Genomic DNA, 20,184 nt, shown 5'->3' on the forward strand with positions numbered 1-20,184 from the left:
GTGAGTTTAATGTCTTCGTGGAGCCATTCCTAGTGAGCCCTCTGTCCATGTGCCCCAGACTGGATGGGCTGCTCTGAAGATTTGCCACATAGTGGTCATCATCAGTCTTCACTTTACCTTTCTTCCATGTGACTCCCCCATTTTCTGGGCCCCATGTTTTCCCTCTTGCTTGAGTTACTCCCTTGTTTTGGTAAGTTGTGTCTTCTAGTAGGCTGTACAACACTAGAGTGGTAATTTAGCTAGGTGTAGGATAATCTTTAATTTGCCTTTCAAAGTGTGTGTACTATATTACATTCCCACCAGCAGTGTATGAGACTTCCAGTTATCCCACATGCAATGCTTTTTAATTTTGGACATACTACTGAGTGTGTAGTAATAGCTCATTTTAGTTTTAATTTGCTTTTCCCTAATGATAAATCACGTTGAGCATTTTTTCATGTGCTTATTAGTCATCCATCTATATATCTTCTTTGGAGACCTGTTTGTTGAAACATTTTGCCCATTTTTATTATTTTTCTATTATTAAGTTTTGAGAGTTATTAATATATTCTAGATACAGGTCAGATAGCTGTTTTGTGCATATTTTCGATCTGTGGCTTGCTTTTTCATCTTTTTAACAACGTGTTTTGAAGAAAAAAAGTTTTAAATTTTGACAAAGTCTAATTTATTGATTTTATTTTTCTTTTATAGTTCATGCATTTTGTGTTGTATTCCAGGAATCTTTGCCAAACTCAAGGTCCCTAAGATTTTCTCCTATGATTTCTTCTGGAAATGTGATGCCCAGTGTAATAGCCACTATAGCTATTTAAATTTAACATTAAGTCAAATAAAATTAAATTTAAAAAAATTTTGTTCCCCAATCACACTAGCCCCATTTCAAGTACTCAGTTATCACATGTGATTATTGGTTATTATCTTGGGCAGTACAAAGAATATTTCCATCATCACAGGAAGTTCTATTGAACAGTGCTCTAACATTCTAGTTTTAGCTCTCACATTTAGATCTAGGATGCATTTTGAATTAACTTTTGCATGTGGTTTGAGGTAAGTGTTAATATTTTTTAAATACATGTACTCAGTTGTTCTAGTATCATTTTTTTTAAAGATTATTCTTTTCACATTAAACTTCTCTGGCAGCTTTGTTGAAAATCAATTAACCATATACATATGGGTCCACTTTTGGACTCGTTATTCTGCTACATTGATTTATTGGTCTTTCTTCATGCCAATATCATGCTTTTTTACAATAGCTCTTGAAAACAGGGAATGTAAATACTCCAACTTTTTTCATTATTTTCAAAATTGTTTTGACTCTTCTATGACCTTTGCATTCCCATATAAATTTTAGAATAAGCTTATATATTTCTACAAAAAAAAGGCTGCAATTTTAAGTAGGACTTCATGGAATATATAGATGAATTTTGGAAGAATTGACCTCTTAACAATATCAAGTCTTCCAATTCATCGACATGTTATATTTCTCCGTTTATTTAAATTTTCTTTAATTTCTCTTAGTAATGTTTGATAGTTTTCAGTGTACAGATTGTGTACATATTTTGTCATATTTATTTTAAACTATTTCATATTTGGTTATGCTACTGTAAGTGATGCTATTTTTAAATTTCAGTTTCTTATTGTTCTTTGCTAATATATAGAAATACAATTGATTTTTGAATTTTGATCTTGTATCTTGTAAGCTTGCTAAATTTTTTATAAGTGCTTGTAGATCTTTTTGCATCTTCTGTTAGATTTTTGACAAAGACAATCATATCATCAGCCAATAAAGATATTTTAATTTTTTCCCTTCTAAACTAGATATCATTTTTTTTCTTATGTTATTGCACTGGCTGGAATTTTCAGTACAATGTTGAAAAGAAGTAGTGAGAGCAGACATTCTCACCTTATTATCAATCTTAGGAGAAAGATTTCACTATTTCACTATTAAGTATGCGTTAGCTGTAGACAGTCTGTGCTCTTTGATTCCTGCTCCTTTATATTTGACCTATTTTTATTTGCCTTAAAAAATAAAACTTGCTCTATAGTCTTCCTATGTGGGTTATTTTGTTTTTGTTTGTTTTTATCCCTTCTCTTTATTCCTGATTTTAAATTGAGTGATGATGTCCACTAATGTGAGCCTTTTTTCATTTATTGTACTGGGAATTTGGTGTACTCTTTAATCTTGAAAGTCACATTCTTCAATTCTGTGAAATTTCATGAATTATTTCTTTGTAGTTTACTTCTTTCTGTTTTTCTCTGTTCTTTTTTCTGGAATTCTATTAGTTAGAGACCACATCCTCTGCATCATTGTGTGACTTTCATAGTTTTTCTCTTCTATTCTCCCCCTATCCCCTCTTTTTGTTTCTCCTTTTTTGGAGAGTTTCTCTCATGTATCTTTCACTTATTCTATTGATTGTTTTTTCAGCAATCACATTTTTGTATTCCATGACTAATTTTGTTTTCCGAGTGTGTGTGTACATAGTGTGTGTACACAGACACAATTTTGTGTTTAATGCCATGATGATTTTATTTCATAGATTTTTCATAGATTTAGCATTTTCTTTCTGAGTTTTTAAAAATTACTTTCTACTTACCCTGGATTGCTTCTGTTCTTTCTGAATCTCTTTTGCCTGTTAGTTTTGGACCCTGTCTTTCTTATTGGAGTTTTTCTACAAATGTCTAGTCATCTTTTCCTCTGTTAAAATTTAAAAATGAGGCATCAAAAAGCTGACTGGAAGCTTTGGGAATAGGCTGTGTGATACCTGGCAGGCTTTATTGTATCCTGAAACTTGAATGTTTCATTGCAGGAATATCCAAATGTCAGTTATGTATAGTTTCCCCACTCTGGAATCCTTTTGTTTCTCTAGAGAAGAATTCTGCAATTGCCTACAAGCATTCTTGGAACTGAACAGGAGAAGGGGACTGAGGGACTCACTATTCAAGATGTAAACTTTCACTTAGCCGTTCTATTTTCAGTACGGCTCTTCTCCCTGCTTTCTGCTATGCTTGTTGCATGCACCACAATCTGATGCCTCTTTGGTTCAGATGTCTGCAAATACATCTGTATGGTGGAGGAGGGATACTTACTGGGTTTACTGCATAGGAGAGGGGGCTTCTTTGTCCAACAGCTCTCCACATGAACATCAAACAATCTATTTTTAACCCCACCGCTTTATCAGCCTTTAGAGGAACCTGGAACTTCAGTTTCTGAGCCTTTTGAGGGTTCTATAGTAAGAATTGTGCGCTTATTTCTTAGGACAACACTCGCTTTAAGCACTGTTTTTTGGCTTTCTTAAGTCCATTCATACCTCCTTTATATTTCCCTTTTCCAAAATATTTAGTGTTGTTCATAGGCTACTGCTATCTCTTCTATTTTCTTATTACTTAATTCTCAAATTAATAGGGTTACAAGAAGGAAAAAAGATACATTTGTCCAAATCACCAAATTGAATCAGAAGTTCCCCAAGCTCTTAACATTATGCAGAAAGGCTTCCGATTAATTATGGTAGTCCCTTATTAAAAGCCTGGAGAATATCACAGTGGTTCTCCTTCATTGGCTTATAATCCATTTTAAGGTGTTGCATTGCTAACCATATTGGAATTTTCTCTTTTTACAGGTCTTGAACATTTGCTGTTTTGTTTTACAAAATTCTCTTTTTTGCTTTCCTGTCCACATTGATTTCTTATAGGAAAGCAGAACCAAGTTTAGTTCCTCAACCTCTTTCTTGTCTCAATATCAAGTCACACTACTTTACAGAACACTGAGCTTTGAGCATAGTCAAATAGACACATATAAGGAGAGATAAGAGGTAAAAGTGGAATTCTGCAAATTCAAAATACATCAGATGAAATCCATTTTCCTGTCCTTTATTGGAGATAGTTAACTATAATATATATTAGAGGTTGGACATTTTGGCATAGAAAAGGGTTTTGGACCTACTGATTTCCTGGTTTTTATCATCTTTATCTCTGGAGTCACAATTTCAGATATCTCTGAATGCTCATTGAAAAACTCCTGGTTGGTGAGGTTCTTATTTCAAAAGATGAAATATCTGAGTGCCAGAGGCGACTGATTTTAATTTGCTATTATGATTTAAAGTTACCTATGACCCCCCCATTTCCTTTTTCAATTTGAAAAGAATTTATCCACTTAACATGGGAAAAAGAAAGTGAATGTAACTTCCATAAAGATGAAGGGAGCATTCACACACCTGAGCAGACTGAGAAGGAGAGAACTGCAACTAAATCAGAACCTTGAAATGGAAATATTTGTACAAAGAATATTTCTTTGAGTCCTCAGAAAACTGGAACTACAATGACAACCACCACATCTACCACTACCACCAATGACAATAATAACAAAGTCAGCCACCCGATGAGACTAAGTTCAACAGGGCACCATGCCTCCCCCAAAATGTCACTCCCCAGAGAGGATGATATGATCTGAGAGCTGTTATGTAAGAGATACTTAGGGTAATTATTCCATAAGCGTGGACTTTGAGCTAGTGGCTAGTTAGAGATATTCAAAGAGTTGCCATGGAAAGACTATTTCAGAAAATTAAGTGATTCATGGGCCCTATTCAGAAATGTTGAGAAATAGAAAATGCACACAGGTTTTATAAAGGTATTAATTTATTAATCTCTTTTCTGTCACAGAGGAAGTAGGCTGTAACTAGAACAAAAGTCCCCCCAAAATCAAGTCTAATGGTGCTATTTTGGCAAAAAAACAACAAAACAAACCAAAAACCCCAAGATGTATATTCTTTGAATATAAAAAGGGAATGGATTCAGAACCCTACAAATCAAACAAACACAAAAATGTTTCATGGCAGGCTATTTTATAAGGTTCAAAATTTGGATAAAGAATAAATAAGGAAAAGATTTTGTCTTCTCAAAAATACATATATGTAGCTACATTTAACTATAACTGTGTCTTCTTCCTCACTAGTATATGATATATACAAAAATGACGAAATGGAATTATGGCTGATATTGGGATTATGGGGATAATCCTTATACAATGCGAATATGATATGGGGCACATGTATGTCACCCGTTAATGTATCTTCGACCAATACATCAAAAATACAAAGTATAACACAAAAAGAATATGATTTGGTTTTTAAAATAAAATGAATTTAAGTAAATGAACAAAAATTCCTATTAAATATAAGATTATAAAATCTTTCTAAAATCATACAGTATGGGCATAATCTCCTGCAAAGAGATTTTTAGTTTGAAGTACAAGAAACTTAATAGTTCAATGAGAAATTAGCTAGCTGAAAACAGTAGCTCTCTCTCTCTCACAGTTAAGAGTTAGTTTTCTAATTTAGTGCTGAGGATGTAGCTTAAGCAACATTTCTGAAATAAAATGTTCCTCTTTGGATTCCTTCTTGAATGCCTCCAAACCTGACTTTCATAAAATGTAAGCCAAATCTGTATTCATCCTATATATTATGTGAGAGGATTTTCAATTATCTCCAAAGGAGAATATATGTTTTAGAGCGTCTATGAGTCAAATTCTTATTATAAATTATTTATAAGGATGGAAAAAAAACAACAACTAATGATCCAGAACTCTAATAACAAGTTTATTTGTGAAATGCATTCTGTCAATATAAAAGGGGAAAGTACTCGTCTGGGAGCATGTATCTTTGTTCTCACATCATTAATTTATTAGTGTTTGTGGAGCAAGTGTTTTCAGAGATGGTGTCCATAGGACAGCTATCATCTAGATTCAGTCAGTTAACAAATAAGTAGAAACTAGTGTATGCAAGGTTTGAACATACAAAAACATGACATTTCACATCATCTCAAAGATGTAGTTTGCTTTCAATTGAATAAAATAAAAGTGGGAAACTAATACTTTTCTACATTTAAGAAGACCATAGCTGATGGATACTAACAGAAGTTACGAAAGGAAAATTAAAAGTGTGCACATCATGCATGTAAAATTATACTGATTGTAGTGTTAATATTTGGTTTGGATATTAGCATATTTTTCTAGCATTTCTTAAGGTATACTCATATACCAGAATTACCTGGGATGCTTCATAGAAATATAAATTCCTGATCTGAGTGTGGGTATGTCTTACCAATCTTCATTTATAACAAACTCTCCAACTAACTGTTTTGCCCATGACACATTGAGAACCTCTGTATTCAGACCTTCGCTTCTTTGTTAACACAGTGACCAATGCAATGAGAAAAAATTTCCCCAGGGCAAAAAGTACTCTTTATGGAATCATTGAGCTATTCTGATCTTTGGAAGCTGACTTAATTCTTTTAACATACAAAAAAAATCAGATTTTAAGAAAATTGACTTTAAGGCCATAAATACTCTCTTACGACTTTAGAACTGTTCTATGAGCACTTGAAATTTGACTACTGTGACCAAGGAAAACTGAGTTTTTAATTAAAATAAATTTAAATAGCTGCGTGTGGCTACCATACTGGACAGTACAGATTGACCATTTCCATCATCACAGAAAGCTTGATTAAACAGTGCTGTCTTAGAGAGTAAATAAATTGGGTCCATTGGTGCACAGTGATTTGAGAGTAACTGGATATGTTCCTGAAGTTGTTTGGCTTCCTTGCAGGAAAGCTGCTAGAGTAAAATATAGCATTACTAGCCTTATAATGTTTTGGGTTTTTTTGAGAATATATTTTGTATATTGCATTATATTTATGGACAAGACAGAAATTATGATTGGAAAGTTTACAGATGATTGGAAATAAGTCCTTTTCTTTGTTTATTTACTATTATTACTACTTTTTAAGAAAATTTTATGAGTTTATTTGAGCCAAAACTGACGACATTCAGGGGAGCAAGATTTCAAATGCTCCCAGGAAATATTTCCTTTTAGATTGTATGTTTCAGTTCTAGAATTTCCATGTGTTCTTTTTCAATCATTTTTGCTTCTATACTGATATTCCCCATCTGTCCCCACAATATGTTCATATTTTCATTTAAATCTTTCAACCTATTTATAATGGTTATGTTAAAGTCCATCGTTCCTGTCATTTTAGGTCTGTTTCTTTTAACTGATTTTCTCCTACTCACATTTTTCTCACGTTTTCTTGCATCTTTCATTGTCCGGTGATTTTATTGTATGCTGGGCACAGTGGATGCCACATTGCTGAATTTTCAAATATTTTTGTCTTAATTTAAAGAGTATTGAGTTTAATTCTGAAGCAGTTAATTTATTTGCAGATCACCTTGATCTTTTAAGGCTTATTTTTAAGCTTTGTTAGAATGTATCTAGAGTAGTCTTTACTCTAGGACTGGAATAGCCTTATTCTTAAGGCATTTCCCTTTGTCAACTGAGTGCTTGGTGTGTTCAGTGATGTCTCACTCACCATAGTGGTCAATTGGCACTTCACTGTTTCCCAGCCCCATGTAAGTTCTGGGATTTCCACTCAGAATTTTCATTTCTCTTGGTAGCTGAACTTTGTCTGCTGTGTCAGAGCCTTACCTTTATCATGCAGAACCAACTATTCAGCCAGAGACTCAGGGGATGTCTATGCAGATTTCTGGAATTCCTTCTCTGTGCATTCCTGATATCCTGCCCTCCAGCTCTCTCTTTGGTCCTACTCTCCAATCTCCCTCTCCTCAACTCAGCAGGACCGCCTTGTTCGGCATGGGCTTCCCCTGCTTGCATCATGGTTTGGGGAGTGCCTTCAGGCAGAACAGGAGTGATTAAGGGAATCACCTCATTTGTTTCCATTCTCACAGGAATCATGGTCCTGCACTGCTTGTTGGCCAACATCTGAAAACAGTTGTTTCATATATTTTGTCCAGTTTTATAGTTTCTTAACAGTAGAAGTTCCAGTCTGATATCAGTTTTCCATCATGGCAAGAAGTAGAAGTGCAAACGGAAATTAATCATCAAATACAGCTAAAAGAACTGCCAGATTTTTTTTTTAATTTAAACAGTGGACTTTCCACTAATCAAATAAATTTGCCCCAAGGACAAATTCCAGATAAATTAGATTTACTTGTATAGAGGGGATTTTCAGGATTTAAAAACCAGTAATTTGTCACATAATTTCATTAAGTTCTGTTTTGGACACACCCATTTATAAAATGAAATCAAGAGAAAGCCATAGTTTTTTCATGAAAATGGCCTACTGGACTAGGAAAGAAGAGACTGGTTTTTCTGGATCTAGGGAACCTGCTTGTATATGCTTGGACTATAACTTTGGTTCCCTAACTATGTGCCAAGGCAACCTGGGACATCAAAGCACACTCACAGAGATGCCATGGGATATTTTCAACTTTCAAGCAAGACCCAGTAATACCTGCCACATATGGTGGACACTGCATAAACTACCAACCTGATGTAGTTTACAGTTTAACACTAGATTGTGCCACATTCCTTATGGCAATGTTATTATCTTTGTGAAGCTGGGTCTTGGGCAGTTACTGTGATAAAAAGCAAGTGCCACACAAAAATCAATGGAGAACATGACATGAAAGTGGTTGTGGCCAAATCTGATTCCAATGGCAGGCACACATGCCATTAGTAAGAAATTATCATTATTTAAGATTGTAATTAAAATATCACTTTTTCCTTTCAATTTACATGAACTATTTTTTCAAATAGCTCCAGAGTTGGTACATAAAAATGTTTTAAGTTGAACCTAAGTATTTAATAAACAAAACTTGTGTTTTTTGTTTTTGTTTTTTTGGTGAGACTCCTGTGAAAAAATTACTGAGACACTAAGGATGCCATGAATTGATAAAGTTTGGGAACTTCTGCTCTAGAGAGTTAATTGATCTGAATATCATTATTCCCATCTGCAAAATGCAGAAGTTGCCTTAAATTGTCTTTAAGTTATCTTTTTATTCTAATGTTTTAAGAATCTGTGGTTCTGTGTCACTCTAAGTGGTTCCTCAGTAATATAATAAATGTGGTATATTAATTGGGTCACTTCTATCAGAGAGAGCAAAGAAGAAAGGCTAGGATTCCCAACTTGTCTCTGAAGCAAGAGTCCCTAGGGCTCCAAAAGGAAACGAAGGAACCAAAGACAATTCCATGAATGTTTCAAGCAGATAAAAACCATGATTTTCAATTCAGGTCAAATTACCTTATCAACATGAGATGGCTCTAGCCTAGGATAAAGTCACTGTATTCATTCCAGAACTCTCCTATACCTTTAGAACAGGGGTGTCTAATTTGGGGTCCATAAAGACAACCTGGGTTGGAAGGATTCCATGCATTGACTTCAGAATGTTGTTGAACTTGGACATAAAAATATTCATTTTTATTTGTATTAGCCTTTAACTGAAATTTAACATTTTTTTCAGCTTCAAATGCAGTCAACAAACCACAGGAGTATTAGTGATACCTGTGACTTTGTCACTAATTGAAATAAGTATTTTTATATCACAGTACAGTTGTTGCAAATATTTCAAAATATCATTTATGCTCACAACCACCTCGAAATTGCAGTTTTTTTTAGACCTGCCACAGATCTTGTTACTTAGTGCATTATGGAGAAAAATTATTACTATATTACAAAACATTTAAAAATATATTTTGATATTTGCATTTCAACATGAGTTATTTCTTTGGTAATCTTAAACGTTAGTTTTAATTTGTCATTGTGGAGAACTTAGAACATATATAAAAGTAGACTCAGTGATATATAGAATCCCACATATCCATCACCGAACTATACACCCACATTCTTTTCAATGCTGCATTATCTTATAGTAAACCCAAGACATTATATAATTTCATCTGTAAATATTTTAGTATGTACCTGTAAATATAAGAAGTTATTTTTCTTGAAGTATAACCATGATACCATTCTCACACAAAAAATCAACAATTCCTTAAATATAATCAAATAGTCCATTAATGTTCAAATTTTCAAGTGTCTCTAAGCGTTATATATTTTTTAGTGTTTTTAAAAATAATAATTCAAATAGGTTCACACTTTCAATTGGTTGATATGTCTTATAAGTCTCTTAATTTATAGTCTTCCTCCATCTCTTCTCTCTTCTTGCAATTTACCTCTTGAAATTAAAAAAAAAAAGAGTGGTTTATGCTGTAGAGTTTCCCACAGTCTAGGTTGTGGATTGCATCTCTGTGGTGTAATTGATGGTGTCCTTCTTTCCTCTGTGTTTCCTGTAAACTTAGAGTTGGATCTAGAGGCTTGATGCCATCAGATTTTGGGAGCAGAAGAAGGGCGAGATTAATTTTGGTTGTCAATGGCTAGCAGCCATTGATTTTCAGTGTTTAGATCCATTTATTAATTAGGGGTTACAAAATGGTTTCTTTTAATTTTATCATTCCTTATCATCTGTATTATTTCTACAAGGAAAAAACATGTCTTATCAACTATGTGGTTACCCATTGGTAGAATGAGTATAGAAAGTCAGAATATGCTTGATTCTTTCCCTTTATTTACCAATTTTCCAAATAACGAGTTGGTTCCTTTTATGCATTTTATTTTATACATTTAGAAACATTATTCTGAGAAGGGGTTCATGGGCTTCACCAGACTGTCAAATGGGTTGATGTCACCAAACAGTTATGAACTCCTACTTTAGACTATCCTGGAAGATACAGAGGTTAATTTAAACACTTTTTTTTTTTAAGATTTTATTGGGGAATTGGAGAAGGGGAACAGCGAAGTTGTTGTCCTTCAGTCTTAGGTGTGGAGGGCGCAGTTAGCTCAGCTACAAGTCCAATTGCCATCCGGCCACCTATCGGCCGCTCGCGGCTGCTCAAGATGCCGTGTTCAATCTTAGTTGCGGGTGGGCGTAGCCCACCATCCCATGAGGGAGTCAAACCAGAAACCTTGTTGTTAGGAGCATATGCTCTCACTAGCTGAGCCATCCTGCCACCTGTTGGCAGCTCAGCGGCAGCTCAGCTTGGGTACAGCTCACTGGCCTATGTGGGAATCAAACTAGTGACCCTGTTGCTCAGAACTCCCACTCTTAACCAACTGAGCCACTCGGCAGCCCTGAGTACTTCTCCAGAGTCATTCCAACCATAGCGATTGCCAATTTTCTCATCTTTTACAGGATTTAATCTTCATCTGACGCATTTTGGTGCTTGGTAAAATTCCACCTTATGTTTCTCCTTGAAAGATACACATATGTAAATCCTATAGTAGTAGCTGTGGTGTAGTGAGAGCACTAATTTGAAGTCAGGTGGTCTAATTCAAAGATTGACTATGCTACTTACTGGTTGTGTAAACCAAGACAAATTCTTTACTTCTTTCAGCTTCACTTTCTTCTTATGGAAAATGGCTAAAATAATATCTAACTTGAAGAATTGTTTTAAGAACTAAAGAGGTGGGCTGGCTGAGTGGCGCATTGGTTAAGAGTTGGCCTGGGACGCCAGTTCTGAGCAGCAGGGCCCCAGTTTGGATCCCACATGAGGGCCAGTGACGCTGCGCCGTCTACAGCTAAGTTGATGAACAACAGCTCAACCTGGAGCTGGGCTGCCGTGAGTGGCAAGAGATGGCGTAGGCTGCAGTGAGGCTGCAGTGGGCTGCCATAAGCTACTGTGAATGGCCGGCAGCCAGTGTGAGCTGCCGTGAGCGGCCACCCAATGGCTGGCAAGCGACTGCCTCACCTGGGAAGAGTGCAATGATAATACCAACTTGGGCCAGTAAGGCAATGTCCTCCACAACTAGATTAAAGAACAAAAAGACGGCAACTTATCTGTTCCCCTCCCCCAATTCCCCAATAAAATCTTTAAAAAAAAAAAGAACTAAAGAGGTAAATATTCTTGAAAGATTGAGACATTATTGGCCCTCAGCAATATTTGTTAAACCTGATGGTTCCCACAAACAGGGGACTTGCTAATTAGACCTTTGGTACTGTTCATAGTTGTTTAAAAAAATTCCTTATTGTACTGTGAGAATTTTAGGGCTCTAACTTAGGGCCCTAAATCACAACATATGCCCACCCTCCTTGACACTTCCTTCCCTTCCTTTTCTCCCTCCCTTTCCTTTTCTTTCTCTCTCTTCCTCCCCTCCTCCTCCCCTCTCTTCTGCTCCATGGAACCAGCTCTGCCCGACAGTTCCAGAGTCCAGTCACTATACAAATACTAGCACATACCACTCTGATAATGACAGCAAACACGTATACAATCTGCACTATGGGTTGGAAGTGGTTCTGTGGGCTGCGGCCTTAGTCCAGAGCTCTTGTTCTTAACAGCCCTCTACACTGCCCCTTGGACTGCAGTCCGGGCATTTCTGGATCTTTCCCTTAGTCTTGGAGGACACTTCCCTGATCCTTATTCTAGTCCCCACAAGAAAAGTCCCAGACCTTAAAAAATAAGCTGAGATACGAGCTCCTTTGTGATCCCATGTATGGTATGCAAAAGTGAAACATGATACTTTTACAGAATTACAGGCTGGAAAGAGCTTCTGGTTTTAGGAGAACAATTTTTTTTTTAAGATTTTTATTGGGGAATTGGGGGATGGGAACAGTGCTGGGGAATTGGGGGAAGGGGAACAGACAAGTTGCTGTCGTTTTGTTCTTCAGTCTAGTTGTGGAGGACGTTGCTTCACTGGCCCAAGTTGACACCATCATTGCGCTCTTCCCGGGTGAGGCAGATCAGTCACCGGCTTCTGGACGGCCGCTCACTGCGGCTGCTGGCCGCTCACGCTGGCTGCTGGCTACATACAGTAGCCCATGGCAACCCACTGCCACAGGGGCTGCAGCCTATGCCGTCGCCGGCGACTCACGGCAGCCCAGCTCCAGGTTGGGCTGTTGTGCAGCATCTTAGCTGTAGAGGGCAGTGTCACTGGCCCTCATATGTGGGATCCGAATCGGGGCCTTCTGGTGTCCCAAGCTTCTTAACCATCATGCCACTCGGCTGGCCCAGGAGAACAATTTTTTTAAAATGGATTTATATGCATAACATCCATTGCAGTTAGTGATGGTAGAGTCAGTGACTAATAAAAATGTCATTTCCTGTGATTTTTATAAATTACAGTAAATATGCCAGTAATCACCCACATTAGCTGCTGAAATGCAGGCAGCCATCTGGAGTAGAGGCCAGGGGACCTCATTGAAGCCTACAGAGGTAAACCCCACAGGTGCAAATTGACACCTAGGAAAACAGTAGCTAATACATGCTAGAATTTGGAGAAGGAAACAATGTTAAAATAAATGTGTGTCAAGCAGACAAATTTGGACTTCTCACGAGGATCTGTCACGTTAAACTGGAAATAGCTATAAATTACCTGTAATAGTAAAAATCTTGTCATTTATAACCTTTACAGCTATGGGCTCATTTAACAAATCAACTCATAGATCATAATCTGAGATAGTCAGGCTGGGTATTTATTTCACTTTTAATGTGCAGAAGCCACAGCAAACCATGCATCATCCGCAAAAGATCCCACAGCGTCCCATCAGTTCTCAGAGCCATAGAATCAGCCAGAGAGATAACTGCCTTGGACCCAGGGTGATGAATATATCAAGATATGAAAACCCTTTCTGCTCCTAAAAAGAAAATTAAGATGTGATTGGAAATGTCATGCTTTGGGTAGTCTCATAATGAATAATTCCAAATACATCCTACCATTATTCTGTTTATTTGTTTTACTTAGAAGCTATTTGAAGTCATTGAAGCTGAAAGTACATTTCAACATGCCAAGTGTATTTTACTGTATCTTGTAATCATCTTGCTAACCATTTCACAGGCAAACAATAATTGGACTTCTGTGTTTATTTCAGATACCTCAGTCTAGACTGCCCACAGATAAGAAAGCCAGCTCAGAGACATTTTTAAAGAGGCTGCAACACCTCCACTGAAGTGTTCCAGGAGTGCGACTCAGGAAGATGAACACACAAAGCCTACTTCTGCATCATGTGATGATTCAGTGGGAACTAGGTATTTATGACAGAGATGCCAAATGAAGCTTGCATGCACTGAATAAATATTGGATGTCAATTAATACAGGGTGGCAGGAGGTTCTGTAAAGGAGTAAGAGCAAAGAACATAGCCACACACCAAACTGACCACTCACTTTATAGTGAGAAAAAGCCCCAAGAGTGGGAATTAAGCATAGAGCTCACATTTGCATAATGTTGGCATCATGAACTACAAGCAAGGACAGCTGGTCTCTAGAAAGACACAAACTCAGAGTTGCACTATATCCAGCTTCCTTTAATCTTCTCCCTGGCATGGCTACATGTCCATGTTTTCTCCCCTACCTTTAATGATAATCAATCAGTGCTTAGCTCTGCATGAACAAGAAGTGCTGTGTTACTATAACTTGCTACAATGTGGACAGCACCCATGAGTGTGTGGGCTCCTGTGTGTGCACACGCATGTGCATATACGTACATGCATGCATGCATGGAGGCACACAAGCATGCTGTCCATGATATGATATCATATCATGGCTATGATGGCAGCCACATTTAGAATCACTAGGTCTGTTGGTTCGGTAACTTTTCCCCCTTTATTGCTTTTCCACATCCTGCCAAGGTAGATTTCTAGTGGGGTGAAAATCTACCTCTGTCCAAATGTACAAATACAAGCTAATTAAAAAAACAAAACAAATTTAATCTTAAAGAAAAGTTAAAAATTAGCTTCGGCTAGTAAGCAGTTTAATTCCTTGCATTTAACTGGTTACTTTAAACATAATTGTTGATCTCTCTCTGAACTTAACTGTTTTCATAATAATGGCTAGTTTCTATTGATTAGTGGTTGTCAGTAAGGGGAGGAGAGGAGTTTAATAAAAAGAGAGCATAAAGAGTTTAGGCACTATTAAGATTAGTTAGGTAAAAAACCTGTAATTCAGGGAGAAATGCTGATTCTGGGAACCAAATTATTCAAATCAACAACCTCCAGTCTGGAGTTCCAAAACCAAATCAAACCAAGCCTAAATTATTCACTTTACTTTGGGGGACACCAAACAGGTATGTATGTGAAGTAACACATTGATTTTTTTTTAATCTGCATGCATCAAATAAATTGAAGAATTGGGCTTCTTTCTTTAGCCTAGGTAATTTCTAGAAATGCCAGCAACCCATATCTTTAGCCTCAATTAGTTGATGAAAGAATATTTGTCATTTTTCTTTCTCTGTTTCTTTTTTGGTGAACTGAATGGATAATTTGTCTCAATTCTATGCTTTGAAGCTATGTATACCTATAGAGTATGTGTTGCATGTGTTGACTGCATATTACAGTCATGCACCACTTAATGGCGAGGATTCGTTTTGATAAATGTATCAATAGGCAATTTCATCATTGTGTGAACATCACAGACTGTCCTTACACAAACTAAGACAGTATAGCCTAGCATTGTAATTGTATGTGCTATACTTTTATATGACGGTCAGTACAGTAGGTATGTTTACACCAGCATCGCCACAAACATGTGAGTAATATGTTATGCTATGATGTTACTACATCTATGACATCACTAGATAAGAGGAATTTTTTAGCTACGTTATAATCTTATAGGACCATGGTCATATATGAAGTCCATCATTGACTGAAATGTCTTCACGTGGCACATGACTATATTTTATATTTGTTAATTTTTAGCAAAGTTAATTACTATAGAATAATGGGTAATTTTGAAAATGTTTTGGCCAAAATGTTACAAGCTCATTACTTGATTAACATAATTATACATATTGCATTCCATTGGTTCTAAGACACATATTTTTAGTTGTATCATCTCTGGAACCTAAATGCACCATTACCTTAGTGACAACTTACAATTATAATTGGCAGAGTTTTTTTTTTCCTAGTGGCATGTAAAATAAAGATGCATCATACAATAAATGGCATCTTAGGCTTGTTGTAAAGAAAAAGTGCATGTGTGGTAGTAATCTATGGATAATTTCTTGTCCATGTGGTCTAGGGTAAAGAAAAATGTTTTGTGTCAAGGATCACCTATTCTTCCCTAATACTTCTTTATGCAGGAATTATAAACTATATCCCCAAACTACAGCATGGCTTTTTTTACTCTAAAAGGTCTTGTATTTACAAGTTGCTCACAGTAGATTCCAATGTATTTGACAGAAGGTTCCTATTGCCCTGTCCATTACCAACTGAAAAAGTTACAAATGAAAATTCTAGAAGACTCTCAAAGGCTGAAGCAAGATCAGTTTCCAAATTGGTACCAAAGCTGGTGATGAGTCAAAAAAAAATTGAAAGTTAGTACCACTAAGTGGGATTTAGTTAATATTTTACATTTCAAGATGAGCATGCAAATGTGCAACAAAATGCTGTGCTATATTCATGCTTGTTTCCTGGAAATTTTACACGGCAATTACTATTGTAATGCAGAAAAACCTCTACCACTGACCCCTCAACCGTGCCACACAGTATTTCCAGCCTGAATTCTTTTTATGTCTATTCTCAGAGCCAGGAGTCTTGGAGAGGATTTTAAACATTAGTTTGAGGTGGTATGGGGACAGTAGACAGAAGAGAAAGAATATGTTTAGATTTAATTTTATTTTTAATAATAAGGATTTCAGACAGGAAAAACAGACATATTGGCTCTATGGTCAAATACATGCTTCTTACCACAAGTTTGCTGGATGGAATATATAGAATATATGCACATATCCATATAGCGAATATCTATATTCGGGTTTTTTTGTGTTTTTTTTTTCTAGCAGAGAAGTCATTTAATGGCTGAGGTTAATACTGCTTCACTTTCAGCCCTCTGCTCTTTACCTCATCTCATTGTTCCTGGGAGCATTACCTCACCATCCTATATGTACAATTTAAAGGGAATTACCTATTACTTCAATTATTTGTCCGTTATCAACTGATGTTACACTACAAGGATTTGCATTGAAAGGACACAAAGAAAGAGCAAGTCATGGCACATAGCCAAATAAAAGAGTAATGTTCTGGTGAATTTAGCCTAAATAATTTACTGCTATATAAAAGTGGAAAAGTGGAAGGTGAACCCTTTGACCAGTAAATCTCTCCTGCCCGTGAAACCCTTATCTGGTCCCCTCCAACATATTCCACACGAGGAAGCCATCATCATTGGCTCTGGTTTGTTATTTGTAAACCTTGATCTTCTGCACTCAGTGTCCTAAATATGGATAATTAGCATCAGTTTATCACGCTTCTGCATATTTTCTCTTCTCTCCAAACATGCATGCTTCTATTGGCTGCCATTCTGCCACAGAAGATTATGGAGACAGATTGCAGAGAATGAATGTGCTAAACGAGATTAGGAAGGAATAGAAATAGCAACTTGGCCAATAAATTCCTCGTGAGAGCCTTATCATACAATTACACGTTGACTTGTTTCACACTCTCCCAGCCTCTTAATCCAGCGCCCCCACCAAGAAGAAAATTTCACTAATTTCTGAATTACTGCATATCCTCCTGACTTGTTACCGAGAATGGTTGGAAAGAGAAACACTGCTGAGAACAACACATCGAACTTGAATGTAGAAAAATTAACTTTATACGTCAAAATGGGTGGTATGAATTTAGGATGTTTAAAGCATATTCGCATCTATGAATGAATGCACAAAGCCTTGGCATAGAGAGATATTTAACTTCTCTTTCAGCACCAGATTCTTTCATTGTGTCACTTTTGGGGGTTCAGAAGTGTACAAAGGGGAGGATTACCTTGCTTTTAAACAGAACTATCTGAAGTGTTTCAAAACAGGACAAACTATTTACTTATTTTTTATTGTTATTGCTGACAATAATCGTGACCCCACTGATTAGTCCTGGGTATATCACTTGGCCTCTTTGAGTACAGTCTCTCCCTCACTCAAGCAGGCTGATTCACATGCTATAGCTTCTCATGCACATTCACATATATCAGTAGAATTCTTGCCCACTCTGGGTCTCTTAGACTGTGACCAAGAACGCTATAACAGGGCATCCACAGGGGGAGCTCTCTGCTCCTTCCTCTGCCTGTTAATGTTATTCTCCCCAGGGCTTTTTAATAAGTTAGGTATTTAAAGAGGCCCATTAAGTCTTTTGATTCACCAGGGGACTATTTATAGCATAGAGCAGCAGTGAAGCATTCTGCTTCACCCCAAAAAAGCAAGGCACTGGGGCAGGAGAAAACCCTGAAGGACATGAGGTTATGTTTACTGGAAGGAATGGAAATCCAGATCTAATCTTAAAAAACGATGTATTTGTCCTCACAGAAGAGGAAAGGCTTCCAATCATGGTGGGAAGGATTAATTAGCTAAAGAAATTCACAGCAATGGGCAAGAGTTTTTATGCATGGATCATGATGTTGCCTTCACTTTCTTTTTTCCAAGTCATGTCTGTTAGGATTGACTGAAGAGAGGGCCTTATGCACAATCCCAAGAAAGGATTCCATATTTCAGAAGACTTGTCTCTGGGCTCTGAGTTCAGAGACAAAACTGGACAATATTCATTCAACAAGTATGTATTGAGTGGCTCCTATGTGCCAGGCACTGTTCTGAGACTGTGGGGTATACCAACACACAAGAACCCTGGACGAGCTGACAGTTACAGGTTGCTGGTATGTCTTGACTAACGTTGGTGAGTATGGGTTTGCTTTCTGCAAGCTGGCTGATCTGTTGGCTGCCAGGGAGGTCCTTATTTGGAGAGAGAGCCAGCCTCGAACGTCTTCCCTCCCTCCATACCTTGATAGGGACAGAGGGATCAATAGACCTGTAAGGAAGCCCTGGAAGTGCTTGTCTGAAGATCCTAGACTCTTCATAGGAAATAGTAGCTCAGAGAGTGCCCATCTTCCTAGAACCACATCCAGGAACAGATGTCAGAGGGTGGCAGCCACAGCTTCTAAGAGCTGCCCACATTTCAAGTTCTAAAGTCATCTCTCCAGAACACACACACACTCACACACGTTTTTGATGTTTGAAAAGTTCTACTTTCTCTGCATCCTCCTCTCCTCCATTCAAGGCACCTGTTTTGGGGGACATGAGTCCTGCTGAATGGGGTGAGGGCGACTTAGAGAAGGGATAGGACTGGTTTGTTGTTGTTTCCTAGGGAAAATGTCTTGGAGGCTTTTTAGTGCTAATTTGGGGGACCCTTAGGTTTGGCTTCATCTCTCTCCCTCAAGCAAGGTGTACAGCTGAGACCGACAAGAAGTCCCCAGGCAGGTATCTCACGGGCAGACTTGGACTTGGAGCTCACCTACTGGAGATGGAGGGACCTCCACACCGAAAATGTGAAATCAGATGAGGAGTTATTAATAACCGTTGTCCCCTCCCCTATGTCATATTTCCTAAATTGGTGAGCTAAGTTGGAGGGGTGGACAGGCGGTGAGAGGGAGCCGTTTGCCATTAATCTGGGAACAAACGGCTAACCTCGGTGACTGGTATTTTCGCTTTTCTTTTCTCACTTTTCTCAGTGTGGGGAAGCGGTGGAGCCCGCGCGGAGCGATTGTGAGGGGCTCTGCTGGAATTTGGCAGCGCGGAGGCTTGGAGAGCAGCCCCATGCTGGCTCCTATTCAGCAGGCCAGTTTTCCTCGAGCTTTGGAAGTTTCACTCAGCCGTGCACTCAATGGCTTCACAAAGCTGATTACAAGCTTCAGCGCATTCCTGAAGGAGCCAAAAGCGACGCAGGTGCAAACGAGCCGAGGGAGCCCCTTATCCCGGTGACAGAATGGGACAAGCTGGGAAAGGCTTGGACCACACAAATCCAAGCTCACCAGGCAGCAGAAAGCCTGCCTTGGGAACCGGGGGTCATTATCCGCCCTATTCAGCTGGGCCCAGGGACCCTGGGGGCCTGGGAGGCCTGCCCGGGCGGGAGCGCCAGCGCCAGCGCGCGCCTGGGGGAGTGGGGACCTCGCTGGGCCCTGCGGCCAGGCTGGGGCGCTGGACGGCGGTTTGTGGGTTTACACCGACAGCATCAGTGAAATCCGTCCTCCAAGGGCCACGTCAACACGAGTAGGGACACAGAAGAAAGAGCGTGCTGGAGGAAACCTGGTGCGTGGACAGTGCTCAACGTTTGTTCATCCCGCGTCCAGACCGCACTGCCCTGTCCCAGCCCCAGCCTGGAGCTGCGGGTCCCCGTCGGGCCCTTAGGCCACCGACACTCAGCTCCGAGGGTCATTCTGCGCCTTTTCTCCCCGAATCCGCGTTTCCCAACCGCCCTTGTGGGAATGGGGTTCTGCTGAGGGTGGCCCGACGCAGTGCGTTGGGAGGTAGAACGACCACGCGCCGGGAGCGGGGTCAGCCAGTTACAGGGCCCCCCCAGTCGAAGCGCGGGAAAG

General features: G+C 38.4%; 1 protein-coding gene across 1 annotated transcript in view; it reads left to right on the top strand.

The window, feature by feature from the left end:
• SOX1 (SRY-box transcription factor 1) overlaps window positions 1-19,827 on the top strand; it is a 38,125-nt gene extending 18,298 nt beyond the window's left edge. The window contains exon 3 of the mRNA XM_019644755.1: window positions 19,321-19,827. Within this exon, the coding sequence (XP_019500300.1) occupies window positions 19,321-19,827 (507 nt within the window). The remainder of the gene's footprint in view (window positions 1-19,320) is intronic.
• The last annotated feature ends 357 nt before the right edge of the window (window positions 19,828-20,184 follow it).

Source organism: Hipposideros armiger, unplaced genomic scaffold (assembly GCF_001890085.2).
Source record: "Hipposideros armiger isolate ML-2016 unplaced genomic scaffold, ASM189008v1 scaffold_91, whole genome shotgun sequence".
Lineage (NCBI taxonomy): Eukaryota > Metazoa > Chordata > Mammalia > Chiroptera > Hipposideridae > Hipposideros > Hipposideros armiger.